Raw genomic sequence first — 21,513 nt, forward strand, 5'->3', positions numbered from 1 at the left:
TCTAAGCAACTACAAAAAACCACAAGTCATATATTTTTTTGGTAGTTTGAAGTTTTAATATCACTACACAAGCTTTCGATGTGACTTAGGCAGCGGTCTAATCTTGTTGCGCGCAACATTGTTGCTCGGCAACATATCGCTGAGGTGGTCTATGAATGTTGCTGTCAACATTTCGCTTTGACATTGTTTAGCGTAAAAAAATTGCCAATTAACAGCTCAGAATTTATTTTTTATCATTCACTTATTGAATGAAGTGTTGAAAAAACAAAATATACACCAAAAATGTATTATAAATGCTTAAATTCCAAATTTAGCGGATGTCAACAAAACGCACACTGCTGCTGTGTCATTTCATACACCCGATTACCATGACCAAGGTAAATAGAAAATGTTGCCAGACGAAAATCAAATTTAATTGAATTTGGCCAGCAACAAAGTTGCGCTAGCTGTCAAAATCCATACATTTTGCCAGCAACAATGTTGCGCGCAACAAGATTAGACCAGTGCCTTAGGCATTGGTCTAATCTTGTTGCGCGCAACATTGTTGCTGGCAAAGTGTATGGATTTTGACAGCTAGCGCTTTGTTGCAACTTTGTTGCATGCCAAATTTAATCCAATTTGATTTTTGTCTGGCAACATTTTCTATTTACCTTGGTCATGGTAATCGGGTGTATGAAATGACACAGCAGCAGTGTGCGTTTTGTTGACATCCGCTTAATTAGGATTTTAAGCATTTATAATACATTTTTTGGTGTTTATTTCATCTCATTATTCAACAAATGAATGATAAAAAATAAATTCTGAGCTTGTTCCGTGAAAGTCCCTACGTTGTAATATTTTAAATTTCTTTTACACGAAATAATCAATCAGTTTTTCTTTGTTGGAAAGTAAACTTCACTTCTTTATTCATAACATAACATGCGTGCTTCGCTTTGCTTCGGCTCGTGACAAGTGCCTCAAAAAGGCGGTTCCCCTTGCACAGCGGTAGCTCCCTAGACCCACAAGAATGACAAAACGTCAGCTGCCATAATCCGGCACTGTGGTAGAACCGCAGGTCATTTGAGATCGAACATACCGGCCACCTTGAAACACTCCGTTTTCAATCCATTCTTTGATTACTACATTCTAACGGACAGATTTTTGATACTGCTCGCTTCACAATACCGGATGCCGTACGAAGTGTTGCAACTCGAGAAATTCCATCAGCTCCGGGGTGTATTTCGACGACACGTGCCAATGGCCATTGAACTGCTGGAAGCTGCTCATCCTTCAGAATAACTATATCCTCGACTGATAATTGCTTAGATTGCTTAGCTGACCGATGCAAAACAGTAAGATTTTTCAGATAATCCTGTTTCCAGCTCATCCAGAAGTTTTGCGTGTACCGCTGAAGGAGTTGGTATCTTCCCAGACGATTCATAGGCACCTCTTTCAAGTCAGGTTCTAGAATAACCTTCAAATTGTTTGTAATGAGAAAATGCGCTGGAGTTAATGCCGTCAAATCATTGGGATCTTCAGAAAGCGGAACTAATGGTCGCGAGTTCATGCAACCTTCTATTTTTACTAAAACAGTAGTCATTTCCTCCGATGATAAACGCGATGATCCTAGTTGACGAATCAAATGAGTTTTGGCTACCTTCACCGCCGCTTCCCAAAGGCCTCCGAAATTTGGGGCGCGTGGGGGTATCAAATGCCATTGTATCTCTTCTTTTGCCAAATGTTTTGATATTTTGCTATCTGCAGAATCGTTGAACAGCATTTTGTAGATATGATGAAGTTCATTTTTGGCACCAATAAAATTGGTACCATTGTCTGAATAAATGTGCTTTGGTTTACCCCGCCGATAAATAAAGCGATCAAGTGCCATCAGAAACGAATTTGTGCTCAAATCTCCGACTAATTCCAAATGTACTGCTTTCGTACTCATGCAGACAAATACAGAAATGTAGCACTTATTTGGTGCGGCCTTGCGGTGTGTTGGCCTCAAATACAAAGGTCCACAATAATCTAGACCCGTACAACTGAACACCTCGTTAACTGTAACACGTTCTGCTGGTAGTTGCCCTTCAGGTTGAATTATAGGTTGTGGATTTGCTCTGCAACATCGAAAACAATTTCGTATGACCTTACGTACAGCTCTTTTTCCATTGATTGGCCAAATCTCATCTCTAACTGCGTTAAGAGTTGATGATATTCCTCCATGCATTGCTTTTACATGTTTGTCCATGATGAGGAGTTGAGTAAATGGATGGAATCCAGGAAGAACTATTTGATGCTTAATATTATAATTCAAATCAGAATTTCTGAGCCGGCCACCAACGCGGATTATTCCTTCATTATCTATAAACGGGTTTAAAAGCTTCAACGTTGAACTTCGTGCAACAGGAATCCCTTTGTGGATTTTATGAAGATCGTTGGTAAATTCTTCAGCTTGCACAAGTTTTACAAGTCGCTTTTTAGCATCAGCAAGTTCCTTTACCGTCAATGCACTATTGCTTATTCTTGGTTGCAGACGACGAGCATTATGAACAAAACGAAAACAATATGCAACCACGTCGATTAGCTTCTGGTATGACCCATATCTTGTAAATATTTCATTTTTTTTTGTATTTGCGTTGTTAAAACGATATTCGATCTTATTTCGTCTGTTGTAATTTGACCTGTTCTCTCTTTTTGTTGGGGCCAATTCTCCTTTCTCTTTGATAACCATTGTGGACCTTGTTTCCACAAGTTTTGTTGATGAGCTGATGCGGTAAAACTCCGCGTGAAATAAGGTCAGCTGGATTTTCTTGTCCAGATACATGTTGCCAAACAGCATCTCGAATTGCTTGGATCTCAGCAACTCGGTTTGCTACGAATGTTTTCCAAGTCTTTGATTCAGCATTTAGCCAATCTAGCACCACGGTAGAATCGGTCCAAAATCGATGAGCAACGAACTTAATCTCCATTGCAGCCATTACCTTCTCATGCAATCGAGCACCTAACAATGCACCGCAAAGTTCAAGTCTAGGAATCGTCAATGCCTTCAGTGGAGCCACTCTCGATTTTGATGCTAGCAAATTAACATGAATGCTTCCATCCTCAGCTTCAGACCGAATATAGATGCACGCGCCATATGCAAGCTCTGACGCGTCTGTGAAACAATGTATTTCTGCTTGCCGATATTTATGAGCGAAAGCGAATCTAGGGATACGAAAATCTTTAAGTTCTGGTAATTCTGCTCGAAATCTAATCCAATTCCTTTGAATGTCCTCAGGCACCGTATCATCCCAACTCAACTTCAAACGCCAGAGCGATTGCATCAAAACTTTGGCTGTAATAATTACAGGTGAAATCAATCCCAATGGATCATACAGTTGAGCAATCATTGATAGTATGCTACGCATGGTGTCTCTCTCTGATTTCGTAGTAATAGAAATGTTGAACTGGAACGTATCAATTTCTGGTTCCCAACATATACCAAGCGTACTAATTGTCTCCTTGTCGTCGAACCTTAACGATGATTTTGTTGCCAATTGTTCAGCGGGAACGTCAGATAAAACGGCTAATGAATTCGAACACCATTTTCGAAAAGTAAAACCGCCTCTCTGCGCCAGTGCACTCAATTCCTCACGTAGCTGTATAGCTCCATCAACACTATTTGACCCAGCAATAAGGTCATCCACGTACAGTTGTTTTTTCAGCGTATCCTTGGCAGTAGGAAACGCGTCACCCTCATCTTCAGCCAACTGCTGAAGTGTTCTTGTAGCTAAGAAAGATGAAGGAGCCAAACCGTATGTTACTGTACGCAACTCATACGCCTGAATGGGCTGGTTATCGTCAAACCTCCACCATATTCTCTGTAACGGTCGATCCTCCGGATGCACAAGTACCTGACGATACATTTTTTCCAAGTCCGCAACTAGCGCGACCTGAAATTTACGAAAACGGATTATTAAGCTCAAAAGATCATCTTGGATGACTGGTCCAACCAATAGCGCATCATTCAGAGAGTGTCCTGTGCTAGTTGGTGCTGACCCATCAAATACCACTCTCATTTTAGTCGTGGAACTTGTCTCCTTAAACACAGGGTGATGTGGAAGGTAGCAGCAGGTTGCTGCATCCAGGTTGTCAGGCGACACAGGAACCATATGACCGAGTTGTATGTACTCCAACATAAACTAATTGTACTGCTGACGAAGTTGTGAGTTAGCAAATAACTTACGTTCTAATCCAGCAAACCTCTTAAGTGATGTCGTTTCTGATTTTCCAATCATGGTAGAATGTTGCTGATGTTTAGGCAGTTTCACGATATATCTGCCTGTTTCGTCTCGTGATACCGTTTGCTCATAATAAGCTTCGCATCTCTGCTCATCCGCCGAGAAATGCGAAACATGCAGCTCTTCGATCTTCCAAAACCGCTCAAGTTGATCGCTAATGTTTTCCGACGATAACATAACATGACACTGAGCTGCTTCTTGCTGAATTATAGCTTCTTCTCGGAGCACTTCACCTGTTACCACCCAACCGAACACTGTTTCAACTAACAATGGACCATGTTCACTAAGTTTGTGCCGGCCTTCCCTCAGAAACGTGTAGAAATGCGATGCACCGATTAGCATATCCACTCGTCCAGACTGATGGAATTCTGGGTCTGCGAGCGCCAACCCAGCAGGTAATTTCCAACACGATGTGGAGAAAGATGTGGCTGGAGTGTTTGCTGTTACCTTGCTCAAAACCAAGAAATTTAGTTTCAGAGCAAATTCACTAAATCTGGAACGGATTTCCACCTTCATTTCACATGACGCCTGAGTCGTCGTTCCATCCACACCTGTAATGGGTACATGGGTACGCATACGCGGCAAGCACAAAAGCTGACTCAATCGCTCACTTATCGCATTGGGCTGCGCACCGTTATCCAACAACGCACGTACTGGATGTTGCGTACCATTTGCGTCAACTACAAACAACACCACCGTTGTCAGCATAACATTAGAATATGAGCTTCGGTCAGTAGAGTTGCACTGCATTGGAATATTAGCAAGCACCATCGTACTAACAGAACCCACCGAATCATCTGCTATTACACTATCACTTCGTTCAGCATGCAGCAAGGTATGATGCCGTTTGCCACACGTTTGACACCCATACCTTGACGTACAACTGGTTACAAAATGGCTGCCCTGCAAGCAATTCCAACACAATTTGTGCTGCCTCACAACATGCTGGCGCTTCTTTGCATCGAATTCATTGAAACGCCGACAATTCACTATTGTATGCCCCTGCTTTCCACACACAACACACATATCCACTTTTTTCTCGGCCGCTGCAGCAGTGTTCACACTCACTTTTACACGCGGTTGTCGCTTACTCGTTTCACCCGTATCGTTAGCAAGCGTTTCCAACAAACGCACACGCTTACGCAGAAACTCAACCATGTCACTGTATGCGTAACTTTTATCCGCTTGTGCTTCTTCCCACGCCGCAAGAGAAGCACTATCCAATTTCTCACTAAGAAGCTCAACAAGGAATGAGCTAAGATGTTTTATTGGTTCACCGAGTTGTTCTAACACCAATGTGTGTCGCTGGAAATCATCTACAGTGCGTCGCAATAAATCTAGATTGCTATTGATAATCTTCGGTAGCCTCAAAATGGCTTGGATATGACGTTTCTTAAGCAAATGTTTATTGCCATAGCGGTCTACCAACATTTGCCATGCAATTTTGTAATTCTCATCTGTAGTGAGAATTGGCTCAATTAGTCGTGCTGCCTCACCTTTGAGCGCAGCTTCCAATTAAGTAGCTTTTGCACACCAGAAAGCTCATCTGATTTATCAATCAGGGACACAAACGTGTCATGAAATGGTAACCAATCATTAAAATCACCTCCAAACTCTGGCAATTGTATTACTGGTAATTTCATTTGGGACACAATGGGTACCGGTTTAACGTCGCTGACTATTGGATTAGACGATGGCTTCAGCCGTAGCAGATTGGATCTAACACTCATGTATAGCTCCTCCATTTCTGCACGCGTCTTTTCATTTTCAGCGTTGTCTCCCTCAAGGGTTAGCTTGTCTAACTCTTCTTGAACTTCTTCAAAACCATACCACACTTTCTCGAGCCTCTCGAGCCTTGTGGTCACCTCATGCATCTTGTCCACAGTGTACGTTTGTACGAATAAATCGATTTGCCGCATCGAATCTGTAATGTTTTTTCTTTTTTGCTTTTTGCCACGAATTTTGTCTTCTCGCGCCGTCGCCATTGTTACACTTGCGTTAAACACACTGTTTAATACGTTGCACACGCGCACACGCACACAAAATCCTAGCTAGCTCCAAGCACACACTCACACGCACACAGCAAAGAACAAGCGAGAACTTTTGCACTAATTATGATTGCCTCAATTGAAACCGATAATCAGGCACTTATCCTGGTCACGGCACCAAAATGTTCCGTGAAAGTCCCTACGTTGTGATATTTTAAATTTCTTTTACACGAAATAATCAATCAGTTTTTCTTTGTTGGAAAGTAAACTTCACTTCTTTATTCATAACATAACATGCGTGCTTCGCTTTGCTTCGGCTCGTGACAAGTGCCTCAAAAAGGCGGTTCCCCTTGCACAGCGGTAGCTCCCTAGACCCACAAGAATGACAAAACGTCAGCTGCCATAATCCGGCACTGTGGTAGAACCGCAGGTCATTTGAGATCGAACAGAGCTGTTAATTGGCTAATTTTTGACGCTAAACAATGTCAATGCGAAATCCCAACCGGCATTATCGCGCGATTTTTATGTGTATCTATCATTTTTCTCATTCTAACATTCAGAAAATTTTTCACTCTGTCTTGCTCTTCTGGGTGTTGCCCGCTTGGCACAGAGTAACTCATTTTAATGCCTCTCGCTACCCCTGGCCCTAGCTTTGAAGGAATCATGCGACACACTCGCACTCCACTACCCCATCCCATGGAAAAACGCTCCCACCATCGAGGTGTTGACCAAAATTTCGCTGTGTGCATGAGACACACACTCGCACTCCTCCAGCCCTCCACAGCTGAACGCTCCCACCGTTGCGAATTTGCGAGGATTTTTGCTCTGAGCGTGAGACCCTGAAGCGCCAGAGATGACACTATGTGTAAAGACGATCATAATTCGATATGGTCAAAAAGCGTCAATTATCGTTTCATTTATCTGGTAATGATGTTTTCACTTAATCAAAATTTTAAACATTAACAACTAGGCTGATAACAATAGTTGAAATGTAAATCAGAATAAAATCAATTCATTTGAAGTAAAATAAATTCCATTATACTTTATTTTGACCATATGATCAACACTTGTACATAGTGCCATTTACTTTGTGTTCTTCACTCTCGCGTTGTGTTTTGATCGTTCGAAACTCATTGCCAGAACGAATGCAAATTTCATTTGGGAAGGATCGGTGCCGGAAGATGCAGTGAAAATTATAAAATGTTTATAGAAAAGTGGTTAAGTAAATCGTGAAATATGTCAACGCAGGCGTAACTGCAGTTTGTTTTGTTACTTGATCTACGGGTAAGTGCATGCATAAGAAGAAAAATCTTCCAAATAAAGTTTGTGTTCTAACAATCGTACTGCTTTTAATGTTTGTTTATTCTTCTATTATTTTCCATCACACCTAGCAATTTCATTACCAAAGCACCTGATAACCGACCAAAGAAGGTGAATTGGGCTTACAGAGTCGCCATTTAACTTAAATATATTCGTGATCGGTAAGTTTTAAATAGTCCTAGTTTTGTTCACCATTCTAATGCTAGATATGTCTTTCATTCCTCAGGAAAACGCATCAAACACCAAGTGTTTTTTTTTTTTTCTAATAGCACGCGCCATCGGTGGAGCAAGCTGCAAACGTTTCGTTCGCCCAGCACGCACCACCAAGAATTAAAATATTCCCGAATAGCTCTGTGAATAAAAAACTGCACACTTACTGTCGGAATTTCCTGGAATTTTTTGATCGGTCTACGCTCGCGGGAATGGTGAGTTCGTTGAGGAGAAGGAAAGAAAGGGTGGGAGCGAGGATTAACCAAAAACGCGGCATTGAGAATGAGGGGAGGTGCGCTCAGCGCTCACGCTGGGACACTCACGATGCTTGAAATAAAATGTTAACAAGCATCGATTTCAAGCATGCATGTCGCGCGACATTTTGCCAAGCGGGTGGTCACTTTTTGCTCGCAACTTGGCTGTGTTTCACCAACCATCCTCATGTTGCATATGGTTCTTCTCTTTCCATCGTTCGAGAGAAACTCTTGTGTCTCGCTTTTCTGGGACTTGTCCAATTTCGCTTGCTACACCAAGCGTTCACGCAAGCGATCTTCTCTCGTCCGCTCTTTGTATCATCTTGCAGGTACTCCCCGATATACGCTATTAATGCGGACCGGAGGCAATAGCGCATCTCGAATATTAGCAAATGTCGAGTTTTCAGTCAAATTATAGCTAATTTTCGTATAATTTTGCTTGAAGTGGTAGGATTTACCACTTAATTAGTTATTTAATCTGATTCAACTGAAGATTACAATTGTACACCTTTTGAAATGGTTTTTAATATTCGATCAAAAGGGAATTTATTTTGAATTTGATATTCGATGTGTCAAATTAGTACAATTTGCTCAAAGAACTTTCAAATTTAGAAAAAAAGCTTATAGCGAAATCGCGTATATCGAGTATGGCGTATATCGGGGAATACCTGTATAGCCACCCGAGGAATGCGCTGCTTCGCGTTCACATGAAAATGTGGTAGTGTGAAATCAAGTTTGCAAGTGGTAGGCTACGTCGATGCGTGCTCGTTTTTTTCTCTCGTGAAACCAGTACGGAAAAACTATTTGGTAAGTACAGCTTTTAATAAAGGATTATATCAATCTGTATCAAACTGAATGGTATTAATAATTGGTGATATCAAATCAATTTCGTTTTCTATAGCAAATCGTAACACACGCACAAACGGAAGTGAGCACGGACCACGATAGAAATAATCAATTGGTTGGTAAGTATCATGCTTCGCGTTAAATGGAACAGCGGTTTTCAAAATAGATAATATTTCCCTCTTTCACCAGCAGTGCCAAAAACAAAAGGACAGCAGAGGCAGGAACGATCATTCAACGCGTTAGCGCCGGACGAAGGAGAAGCGGCAGGAAGGCAGGAACGATCCTCCAACGTGCTAGCGCCTGGTAGAGGAGAGGCGGCAGGAAGGTAGGGACGATCATCCAGCACGCTAGCGCAGCACCTGGGAGCAGCGAGGGGGAGGCAAGCAGGAATAATTTTTAACGCGTGCACACCATTCGACGAAGACAACGCTGGATGAAAGGAAGAACGAGGAGAGAAGGCAGGCAAGACGTGTACGTATGTATTCCGCACCGGTTTTCGGCAGTGTGAATTGTGTGAGTATGTAAATTTGTATGTGCGAGTAAGAAGGTAAAATAAAGAGCGTAAGCATGTGCGGAATCGACAAATGAGAGAAAGAGCTTTGTAGGGAGAATGAAGAGAATGAAAGAAATTGAGAAGGGATGTAGCATACAGAAACCAAATGTATGATACACGCTGTCACACGGTTGGAAAAACCTTCTCTATAGTTCTGCTATCGAGAACGATTTGACCGCGCTATAGAGAACACTTTTTCAATACAAAAAAAAACCGGTTGCAACGTGACAATGTCGGTTGGGAATGTTGCCAGCAACATTCATAGACCACCTCAGCGATATGTCTCCGAGCAACAATGTTGCGCGCAACAACATTAGACCGCTGCCTTATTGAAATTCATTTGCAAGTTGTCCATTGTTTGCATATACGCTTGTATATTTATTGCGGGCTTTTATGTTGTACATGTACAGAACTGCAAAAGAAATTGATTCATCCGACAAGGAAAATGTGCCACCAGATCTATCAGACGATAAAGAAAGGATGAATAAGGGAGTGATATTGAATCAGGAGGGTCGTATATAAGAAATAAATTGTACATCGTTGCTTGGGTAACCAAAATTGCCCGTTGGCTAAAAAAGAAAATTCAATAATTGATCATCGACAAGTTCTATAGAATTTTAATTTATGTTTATGTCTTTTTATTTTTTGTCATTTTTATTTTATGTCTTTTTCCGACTAGGTTTGATCTATAATTATACCTTATATTCACCTTATTAGCCTTACTAAAATACTTTAATTTGTATTTGGCTTGGAATGTACAGTCGTAAATACGGAAGCAACGTTTATGTTAAACAACATTTATTAGAGCATAGGACGAATGTTAAAGTTTGAATTTGCTATGATTTATGTTATCGTTTCATCGTTTTGTATGCTGCAATGACGCATAATTATTCAAAATAATGACATTACTCGACAGGGCAAAACTTAAAACGACTTCAAATTTTTCGCCCAAAATAAAACCTTTTTCAGAATTAGTTATAATTTAAAAAAAACTAAGGGGGCATATGGGAATGTTGCTGCAATGTTTGTTCAATGACTACATTTCCATTTTTTTATTCTTTTCAAAAACTTTTTATGCATTTGATCTTAAAAAATGACTTCAAATTAACAAGGGATAATTTTGTACCTGTTTTGGTGGTCAAATGCTTCCGTGAACATTCCTACAACAAAATAAACATGAAACAATTTGTAGCAAAAAACAAGTTCTTGCAACATGAAGTTTTATCAAGGTCTGGAACGTGTTTATCAATTTGTAAAAGATCAAAAGAATATCTTATGGAATTTAGTGATGCGTGCACATTATTGTTTTGTATTTTTAACTAAACCAGTGTGGAGATAAATTCATTATTTTAAAATTTCCACATAATTTTCTGGTATCAAACCAGATTTTCCATTCAATATTCCTTCTAACCATCCTGGTTCGTTAGATCGGCGAACTGAAAAAAATACATAATTTATTTGATGCTCATTATTTTATATTGTATATTTATTAAAAATATAATCTTCTTTACTTACCATTCGTAATAATTTGATTCGGTTCAAACGATAACTCCCCGTCGTTTTCTGCTAAACAAGCGTATAAAGTACGTACTCTTCTAAATAAATAAAATAATATATGATATATATATATCAACAGAAAAAAGTTGCTATTAGGTATAAAATATATTAACATTCATAGCGTAACTTTAACTTACATATCTGCTCGACCCGTTAACGGTGGTTTTCCATGTTTTTGTTGTACATATTGATGTTGAACTAATGACAACTGTTGTTGAACGTTAGGTAACTGACGATTTCGGCCATAGTCTTTAACACGCTGCGTTTTCTTTGGCCTACAGTAACTAGGACTAGCTAAAAGTTCAGAGTCTTGAACGTCAACAAAAGATTTCAAAGAAGTAATAGTTGAACAATTATTGATGATTGCTCCACTACTGTCGTATTTTGATGTAGATTTGGCACTCTTTTTGTTTCGTAAAGTTAATACATTGGCACCAACGGCACCACCTGATAACGAACAAACTGATTCTGCCGAACTGCTTGTTGAATTTATTTTCTCATACGTTGACAATTCTACGCGTGAATTTGTAAGATCGGCATTACTATTTGTAGATGCAGTTACACGGTCACAAATTCCATGAGGAATAGCAGAGTCACAACTTGAAATATTATTGATTCCAGACACTGAACAGTTTATTGAGAATGATGTGATTGGTTGTTGATGTGGAGAGTAACATGCACCTATTACAGCCCTTTGGTATCCGATAGGAATGTCTATTGAACTAGGTTGTGCATTCTTGTGATTTGGAGTATTTTCTGTGTTAGATTTCAAGTTATGTGACAAGTTGTGATCCCTCACAAGTAGAGTAGATGGAGTAGATTCGTTGATGATTGAAGCAATAATAGTCGGTTTAGCTTCATAGGTCGGATAATGATTAGTACCTTTACTGTATAGTGGCGGTATGCTGTTGGACATATGATGCACATTTGAAGACATAATCGGTTCAGTGTAGTTTGATTTAGCAACTACACGAACCACAGGTTGTGTTTGGGTGTAGATAGCATGCGCAGTAGAAATAATACGATCTTTACAGAAACTTATATTTCCTGCGGTAGCTCCAGTACTCCCACTTGTTCCAGTATTTCCACTACTACTGCTGTCCGGACGGTGAAATAAAGGACTTTTAGTAGATTGGGATCTGTGAAAAGATATTAAATAGAATTGAATTACCACATGTTAAAATTATTTATATAAAGTTGTTAGAAATCCATTTTTTTCTTCGTAACTTTTCTTTTCTGATGAACACTACCCGTAACTGAACCATAACCTAAACGAGACCACGAAAAAAAATTAACAGAAAGCTGTTTTTAGGTAGGGGTGCTATTTTTATTTCGCACTTGTTTTGAGGAATACAGGCGGTTCCTGAGATACACGGTAAATTGGGACCGAGAACGACCGCAAAATACCGCGTAAGTCGAATCTTGTGATTTCCAGCCAAAATATGACTAATTTTCGTTTATTTTTTATTTAATTATTTGATATGATTCTGACTTAAAATAACGGCTTGGAGTCTTTTGAAATAGATTTTAACATTCGATAAAAGGTAAAATATATGGAATTTTACAATTGATGTGTCAAATCAGTACAATTTACTCAAGTAATTAGTGTTGTACATTGTAGTAGTAGGTAGTTATACGCCGTAGATGAAAATTACATTAAAATTGCGGATCTCAAATCGATTCAAATTGCAGATTGAAGATTATTAAGCACCCACCAGTAGAAGCTCCACTAGTGCGAGTGAAAGAGTCGGCAAGTCAAATGCAAGATAGTATGGGTGAATCAAGCTACCTCATCAAATTACCAAGCATGTCGCTTCCAGTTTTTTTCAGGAAAATACGACGAATGGCCACCTTTCCGCGATATGTTTGAGACAAATATTTACACTAATACAACTTTAGCGCCTGTGCACAAAATAGGTTATTTGAAACAATTGTGGAAAGGAGAAACTGCTAGCCTGATTAATTCTTTTCCATCGACAGGGGAAAGCTGTATGCCAGCCTGGAACGCTCTTGTTGAGCGATTTTCAAATGAATGTACTAAAAAAGCGTTACGTTAATTCTTTATTGCAGTATCCCACTTTGAAATCCTCCAGCCAGACGGAAATCCATTCATTTGTGGACACGTTTGAGCGAAATATAAAGCTTCTGAAGCAGTTAGGAGAGAGCACTGATGAATGGGGTATGCTTATTATCCCAGTTATGCTATCAAAGCTGGATGAAAAAACACACCATGATTGGATGAAGCATGTAGAAAAAAAACACAGTTTTGGTGATTAAGTGAAATTTATTTATGTTCAATCTCGAGTTCTAGATGCTGTTACAGGGGCTCGTGTTCAAACCGGTAAATTAAAAAAGACAGTAGAACGACAATTGGCAATGAACGTAACATCCCTGATTCATATTTGCGTAAAATGTGATGAACAATACTTACTTCATACATGCAATGTATTTAACGACATGTCAATTGATGACAAATACCACTTTTTAAGCGAAAAACGGCTTTGCCGTAACTGTCTACGCCCGGGGCACGTCTCTATGGCATGCAAGATAAAATTTCGATGTTCCGAATGTCATAAAAACACCATAGTCTTTTGCATAGAGAACAGCTAAATGGATCGCTACCGGAACAAATGAATGAGTTGAACGTGAACGAATCTATTAGTATCACATCGTCAGTAAACGCAACTATAACCGCATCACAAAATCATGTACTTTTATCTATGGCGATTATTTTTGTTAAAAATTCTTCAAGAAAGCAGAAACAAGCAGGAGCGTTGATCGATAGCGGCGCACAAGAGAATATTATATCAGAAACTCTATGTCGCAGTTTGCATCTGAACGGAAAAGGTCGCAACCAAGAGCTAGTGGGCGTAGGCAAATGCCCGGTATTCACAGCTAACCGTTGAAGCGGAAATACCATCAAGGAACTTTGCCTACAAACGTCGAATGAATTTTTCGGCCCCATCAATGATAACTGAATACAATCCGGAACGTATCGACACGTCACTACTTAATCGTGATTTTCAATTGGCTGATCCCGATGCTGGCAATCGCAGTCAAATTGATATTTTGCTGGGCTCAGAATATTATCATGAATTTTTGCAGACAAAAGGCCATGGTACAGTTAGCGATCAGTCAAGTAGCACTGTGCCACCACGCACACACAGCACAGTAAAATGTACGAGCACAATTGCACATTTTATAAAATTGTGATGCCACACTTCACATTTTTTGTGCTCCGCACAATTTTTGGCCTCCGCACAGTTTCTGTGCTCCGCACAGTTTTTGTGCTCCGCACATTTTTTGTACTCCGCACAGTTTCTGTGCTCCGCACAATTTCCAATTGGTTTGATAGTTCCAATTATTCCTTGGGCAAAAATAAGGATGCAGAAGCTGTGGATTGCGTGTCACGACTGAGATGAACCATTATCTTCAGAGCTTGCAGAAGAATGGAAAGGATTTCATGCTAATCTACCCTTGCTTTTCGACATCATGATTCCGAGATACTTTCGTTTGCCAAAATCGACATCGATGCAGCTTCATTGTTTTGCCGAAGCGGCATATGGAGCAATCCTGTACAACAAAGAGCAGTCTTGGAGAACGCAAAATAACGTTCGTCAAAATGCTTCAAAATGTCTACTTTCCGAACGACATGCGAGAATTGTCATCCGGAAAACCTGTGCGTGCATTTTCTTGTTTGAAATCTCTGCATCCTTTTATTGATACAGATGGATTACTCCGTGTTGGTGTCTGTCTGGGATCAAGTAATCTGGCAAACACCCTTTGCCACTACTAGGAAGTAGGCATTTTGCCAAACTAATAGCGTCCGATTGCTTCACGCAGGTCCTCGCGCCACGTTGGTTGAAATGCGAAAGGAATATAATAATTCGGTTTGCAAGAGCAGACGATGTTGCGAAAAGATGTAATCTATTCTTACAGAATACATTCTGTCCGTCAGATATGATTTTAACCAATCGATGACAAGAGGTGAAATACCAAGCTGTGCGAGTTTTGCAAGAAGGATGTTGTGATTGATGCTATCAAACGCAGCTTGGAAATCAGTGTACACTGTATCCATTTGATATTCCGATTCAAACGATGTATGACATTCCAAAACGAACTGAGCTAAGTTGGTGGTTACGGATCGTTTAGGTACGAAACCATGTTGATCAACCGATATGTAATTGTTACATGACATAACTAGGACGTCGTAGATCATGATTTCCAAGATTTTTGCAAACTTGCATAGAGATGTTATACCACGATAGTTTTTTGCATCATTCTTAGGTTCTCTTTTAAGCATAAGTGTCATCCATGAAAATTTCCACGGCTCAGGAAAGATTCCCATTTTAAGCGATGCAGTAAAAACAGTCTCTAGAGGAGCGCGCAAAGCATCAGCGCACTTTTTCGCTACGATGGTCGGTATCCCATCGGGCCCCGGATTATATGAAGTTTTCAGTCGATTGATGGCATTACAGATGATATCACCGTTAATCTCGAAATCATTTAGCGAAACACAGAAAGCGTCAGAAGGTGTGTATTCCAAAGCAGCCTCAAGCAGCGATGATGTAGTAGTATCAACAGAATAAACGCTTTTGAATTTTTCAGCGAATAGTTGACATATGTCGTAGCGATTATCAGCATGTTTATCGTTCCAAACAAGATGATTAGGTGCGCCGCTGTCCTTTCGTTTATTGTGCATGAATTGCCAGAATAATGTTGGGCAATCGATGAACTGTGATTGTAGATTTTGTGTGTAATCAATGTAGAGCAGTTTGTTCATTTGTCTAAAATGGCTGGTAATGGTATTTAGCCAGAGCTTGTCTGATGGCAAACGAGTGCGTTTATATCGGCGCTTGGCTCTATTTTTAGACCGTCTTATATTATTTAATATCCTGTTACTCCATGGAGGTCCACGTTTTCTTGATGCTGTCTTTAAGGGACAACATTCAGCGAATCTGAGCGAAGCGAACACTAATAAGTATATAGTTTATCAGTGAAGGAACGAATAGCGGTATTCAGATCATAGTTGGTGGTGCAGTCGGGATTGCAGAAGGACCAATCTACATCGCGCAGCATAGCATCCATTTTAGCGAAGTCGGCTTTGCGGAAATTAAAGCTCATGAGTGTATTAGCGTTGTCCGAGACAGGATCGTTGATATTAGTGCGATACGATTTGAATTCCGCAATTAAACATGGATGATACACATAGGTATTTATTAGCCAATCTTGTGTAGATTGGATCTGCATCCCTTCCTTCACAATATTGTCGTCAGCAAGAATGAGGTATAGTACATTGTTTTTGATATTTTTAATAAAGTTAACTTTTGTCATGCCTGCATAGTTCATTTCATCCAGCAGATCCCCGCATACGGTGGAAATTTGAGATCCAGAAAAATCGAGCATTGGTAGCCCCCTGTCTGATAACTTCCAAGCAAGATTAGGTTGGTTAAAATCTCCCAATATTAATAATCGATCGTGTGGGTTCGCTTCTCTGACGTTCCGCACGGTTTAGCATAGAGCATTCATTACATGTGTTATTAGATTTATCTTGAGGTATGTATATGGCTCCAATAGTGTGGGCAGTGTTCATGTTTGTGATACGAATGAACACGGTTTCAATAGAAGGGTCAGAAGAGAACATTTGACTCACCCATTTTGATAGTACTGCGATTAGAACCCATCCTCCTTTAATCTTTTTACTATTTGCAGAATTTCGATCATTTCGGAAGACTGTATACCGGTTTTCAAAAAGTTGACCAGAGTAAATTTAACTGTCCAGCCAAGTTTCCGTTAGTACAATAATGTCATAGTCGCATACTGATGAAGCAGCAAAAAATCACTGAGTTTTGATCGGAGCCCATGCACGTTCTGATAATATACTTTTAAGTTATCATAATCAATTTCATTGTTATTATTATTATTATCGGATCGTAAAATATTAACATGGTCATGTGAGCTTACCGGATCATCTGGCTGCGCAATTCGTATCGTTGTGTTGGAGGGGATGGGGACAGAAGTTGCGGCGGAGATGTCAACAGAATCGGTGAGCATGGTTCTATGATCGATGAAGAGTGTAGCGGTAAAGTTTCCGTTGTTGTCGTTAGCGGCAGGTGCAGTAACGGACCATTGAACGTTTGCCTCATGCGAGCACGGGATTGGGACGACGATGCATTCTCGTTTTTTGGATTGCCATGGGAAACAAATCTTTTGTATACCATGCCTCGCGGCCAAGTGCTGGGTTCTAACGCTAGATTCAATAGCGATTTAGGTACACCGATTTTGAATGAGATGAACTTGAGTTCATAAGACATGTTGTTTGGTCGAATGTTATATATCAAAATATCGGTAGTACCCAGTTGTTTTGATATCAGTTCACGCATATCATTTATTGTTGTGCTGGGATCAACTCTCGTAACAAAAAGCCAGAATTTGGTTTCTGTGTTAGGAATGAACTTGACCTCTACAGGTATAGCAGCTGTACCATGCTTTAATTCAGTGTTAGATGTGCAATTGGGAAGAATCGTTTGTTTATCTGTACAGGATGGTAGTATGAGAGAACGAGAACGGGTGTTTTCTATCCTTGTTTTCAACGAATCTAACGCAGAATGTTTTATACTTGCGGGCGGAATAACTGCTATCGATGATATGTCGACTAAGCTGGGATGCTGAGCGGACTGGGCACTAGTGTTAGTGAGCGAATTTGCTTGGTTGGACACTCGAGGTGGTGATGAAATTGTGTTTGTGATTTTGGTGTTTAAATTCTCACTCAAAACTTGATTTGGACGATTTTCACTACATTGAACTATGTTTTGCTTTTGTAGATCAGTAGGACAATCTGATGAATTAGACGAATTGATATTTGATTGTAAGGCCGTAATAATAGCTGGTATCGCGAAAGAATTGGTTTAAAATTAACAGTCGTTAAAAATTAACCAGAGGCGTTAAAAAATTGCTAGAATTTGGCATCGCGAACGCATTGAGTTCATTTGTTAATTTTAACGACTGGTCCTATGCCGCCGTTAAACAAACGACTGTCAAGAGCGTATGCGATACAAATTAACAGTCGTTTAATTATACTGCTCGAAGTTTTTCCCCGTGTTTGCCTATATGCGATATCGAGCAATCGTTAACTGTTTTGACGGTCGTTTATTTTAACAGGAATGAACAACAAATGAACTCGGTTAAACCAAAATGAACTTTAAACGACTGTTAAAAAGAGTTCATTTATTCGCGATGCCGGCTAATGTCGGTGTATATGTGATCACTGAATCGCTTGTCTACTTATTTTACTATGTCTTCTGTGAAGGTTTGTAGGAGTTGGGCTATTGCACTAATACAGGTAGATTTGCTTTCACGGCACTGTGTGCATATCCATCTGAGACCGCTGTTGCTGAACAATTCTTTACTACATGCATTCGTAATGTTAAGGCACCTTGGATGAAAAGCAGCTTTACATGTAGACAACTCCGAATTACCACAACATTTTATGCTTTCACCAACAATGAGGAGTAAAACTTTTTGCATGTGTCACTCATGATTGTGTATTTTATATGACTGGCTGGTGTGGAGTGAGACAATGGTGTTGGCGTAAACGATGAGCTGACTTGCAGATAATTATGCGTCTTAGTGTGCGTAATGCAACTGGATGTCTGATGTTCGATGGCCAAAGATGCGATCAAAGAATGCGATATCAGCTGATGAAATTTCGTTTAAGCAGGATGCTGCAATATCAGCGGTATCGGTATGTACAAGAGCGGCAAGAGCGGCGCTCAAACTATTTGAAGCCAGTTCACAATCACAGATAAACTACGAAGTTCAACCGAAAATAACTGGAGAAGTACGGAGCGCAAACTAAGCACTTGTTGTTCCGTCGACGATCTTGCGTGATACATAACGTTGTTCCCTGCGAGTGGCCGCTAGCCAGAATCTACGAAGTTCATCCTGGTTCAGATGGGATCGTCCGCGTGGTAACTCTTCGTACACAACAGGGGTTTTTGAAACGTCCATTGCCGCGTATTTGTTTGTTGTCGTTTGAAAAGGAAGAGTAGTAGATGTAAATTTATGAAATTTAGGTGGTAATGTTTGCTATGAGACGTTTGGTTTTGTGAATTGGGAGATGACAGACGTTTATGACGTTAGGATGACAAGTCTTTTGACAGAAGTTGGTTGTAGGCTCACGAGCAGAGAGAGAAAAGTAAAGAAGAATTAAGAAACATAACGTAGCATCTGAATAACATAATTTCATACCAAATAGTGGTATTTAGCTGCACTGTTCACAGCCAAAACAAAATCATAATTATGCTTGCGCCGGCATTAAAGTTAAGCTTGTCAGTCAGAGATCGCGTTGGACTTAAGAATTCACATGTCGTGTTGATGATGTCATGACGCACTTTTATTGACTATCAGCAATGAGCATCAAGCTACCTCGGACATGTTGATTGTTTTCGTTGGTGAAAATCTCGTAATACTCATGACATTTTGTAGCACTGGTCACACATATTTCGAGAGGAAGATGCTCAGAAGGATACTTGGCCCCGTATGTGTGGAAGGACAATGGAGGAGCCGCTATAATGACGAGCTATACGAGATGTACGGCGACCTCACTGTCGTACAGCGTATTAAGCTCGCCAGGCTCCGGTGGGCTGGCCATGTTGTACGCATGGAAACGGACGACCCAGACCGTAAGTTCTTTTAGGCCGTCCACAAGGACAGAGAAGGCGTGGTAGGCCCAAATTGAGGTGGCAAGATGGCGTGGAGGCGTCCGCCATTAAGGCCGGGATAACGGACTGGCAGACGAAGGCGCGAGACCGTGAGCGGTTTCGGACACTCCTGAGGCAGGCCAAGACCGCAAAGCGGTTGTAGCGCCGGATAAGTAAGTAAGTAAGGTCACACATATATACAACATTGCGGTTCTCACTTATAAGTTTAACCGCGGGCTTATGGAGTGTGGGTGTAATACACCGACTGTGAAAACTAAACCCACAACTCCCGGCACATCGGGTCATCGCCGTTTACGATCACGGCGGAGCATTTTAAACACTCCATGCCGGAGAATAAATCTCGGGCGAAACTATTATCAACAATTTATACTTACATTGAAATCGACGCAGGCGTCTTCAAGTAAAAAAAAAAACCACATTCTTCGGTGTCACACACACAACACAAACTACGGTACTAAGTTGGTCGGACACAAACACAAACATATACAGTATCGGACAAAAAAAAAACCTTGATGTTTTGAACGCACCGTGCACTTGTTTTGCCACGTTACTTGTGTTTATGTGTGTGTGTGTGTGTGTGTGTGTGTGTGTGTGTGTGTGTGTGTGTGTGTGTGTGTGTGTGTGTGTGTGTGTGTGTGTGTGTGTGTGTGTGTGTGTGTGTGTGTGTGTGTGTGTGTGTGTGTGTGTGTGTGTGTGTGTGTGTGTGTGTGTGTGTGTGTGTGTGTGTGTGTGTGTGTGTGTTTGTGTGTGTGGTGTGGGTGTGGGTGTGGGTGTGGGTGTGTGGGTTTTTCTCTGAAGAAACGTTGCTTGACATGGTTTGACATCGAAGAAACATCCGTTTAGCTCGGCACCAGAGATCCGAGGCAGACTGAAATTGGCGGTGACGCCGAGCACAGTTCAGCGAAGATTGGTCAGTGCCGGGCTACTCGCGCGAGTGCCACGCAAATGCCTTATTTAACACCTGCGCATAAAAACGCACGGGTGTTATTTGCAATTGAGCACATGTTCTTCGATGAGGAGGATTGGCGCAGGGTTTTGTGGTCAGACGAGTCGAAATTCAATCGACAGGGGTCGGACGGACGCAGGTTGGTTCGGCGCCCTGTTAATTGTGCTCTTGATCCGAAGTACTGCTTCAAAACTTTCAAGCATGGCGGTGGTAGTCTCATGGTGTGGGGATGCTTCTCCTACTATGGGATGGGTCCGTTGGTTCGAATCCACGGTAATTTAAATCGTTTTGGCTATCGAGACATTCTTGATACTCATTTGCTATCGCATGCTAGGAAGAACCTTCCTCGGTCTTGGATGTTTATGCAAGACAACGATTCTAAGCATACTTCCGGGACTGTCCAAACTTGGCTTGCTGACAACAATGTCAAAACAATGAAGTGGCCTGCCCTTAGCCCGGATCTCAATCCCATTGAGAACCTCTGGGCAATATTCAAGAAGAGGCTGGGTAAAAACATACCGGAAGATCTGGATCACCTCTTCGATCACATGCAAGAGGTGTGGAGCAAAATTCCACCTGAAACGATCCAGAATCTGATGATGTCGATGCGTCAACGCATGATAAATGTCATCGTGGGCGACGGCAATAAGATCAAAAACTGAGCTTATTGCATTTTTGAATAGGGATCACTGCTCGCGAGGGCGGTGGTCCTGCTAATTACAACAAAAACCTAACCCAAAACACAAAAAAAACTACTAACAAATCTATCCGAAACGACATACTTGTGAAACAAACACACACACCAATACACATTCAAACATACATACACACACACACACACACATGCACACACACAC

The 21,513-nt window shown here is 40.8% G+C and overlaps 1 protein-coding gene and 1 long non-coding RNA gene across 5 annotated transcripts in view; one reads left to right on the top strand and one right to left on the bottom strand.

Annotated features, from left to right (window-relative positions):
* Positions 1-8,659: 8,659 nt before the first annotated feature.
* On the top strand, positions 8,660-9,612 carry LOC120894802. Of its 2 annotated transcripts, none has more exons than XR_005738239.1 (3): positions 8,660-8,838; positions 8,933-8,996; positions 9,067-9,612. It is a non-coding gene; the product is annotated as an uncharacterized LOC120894802 (long non-coding RNA). The 2 variants fall into 2 exon arrangements; XR_005738240.1 differs by having other exon boundaries at positions 8,664-8,838; positions 9,070-9,612.
* Positions 9,613-10,040: 428 nt separating this feature from the next.
* The window catches only part of LOC120894796 (rho GTPase-activating protein 26), a 233,603-nt gene continuing 222,130 nt past the window's right edge, over positions 10,041-21,513 (bottom strand). For all 3 annotated transcript variants that reach the window (XM_040297622.1, XM_040297621.1, XM_040297620.1), the window contains 3 exons: positions 11,125-12,126; positions 10,946-11,025; positions 10,041-10,866 (listed from right to left, as the gene is read on the bottom strand). In XM_040297622.1, the coding sequence (XP_040153556.1) occupies positions 10,775-10,866; positions 10,946-11,025; positions 11,125-12,126 (1,174 nt within the window). In that variant the 3' untranslated portion in view covers positions 10,041-10,774. The remainder of the gene's footprint in view (positions 10,867-10,945; positions 11,026-11,124; positions 12,127-21,513) is intronic.

Source organism: Anopheles arabiensis, chromosome 2 (assembly GCF_016920715.1).
Source record: "Anopheles arabiensis isolate DONGOLA chromosome 2, AaraD3, whole genome shotgun sequence".
NCBI classification, from domain to species: domain Eukaryota; kingdom Metazoa; phylum Arthropoda; class Insecta; order Diptera; family Culicidae; genus Anopheles; species Anopheles arabiensis.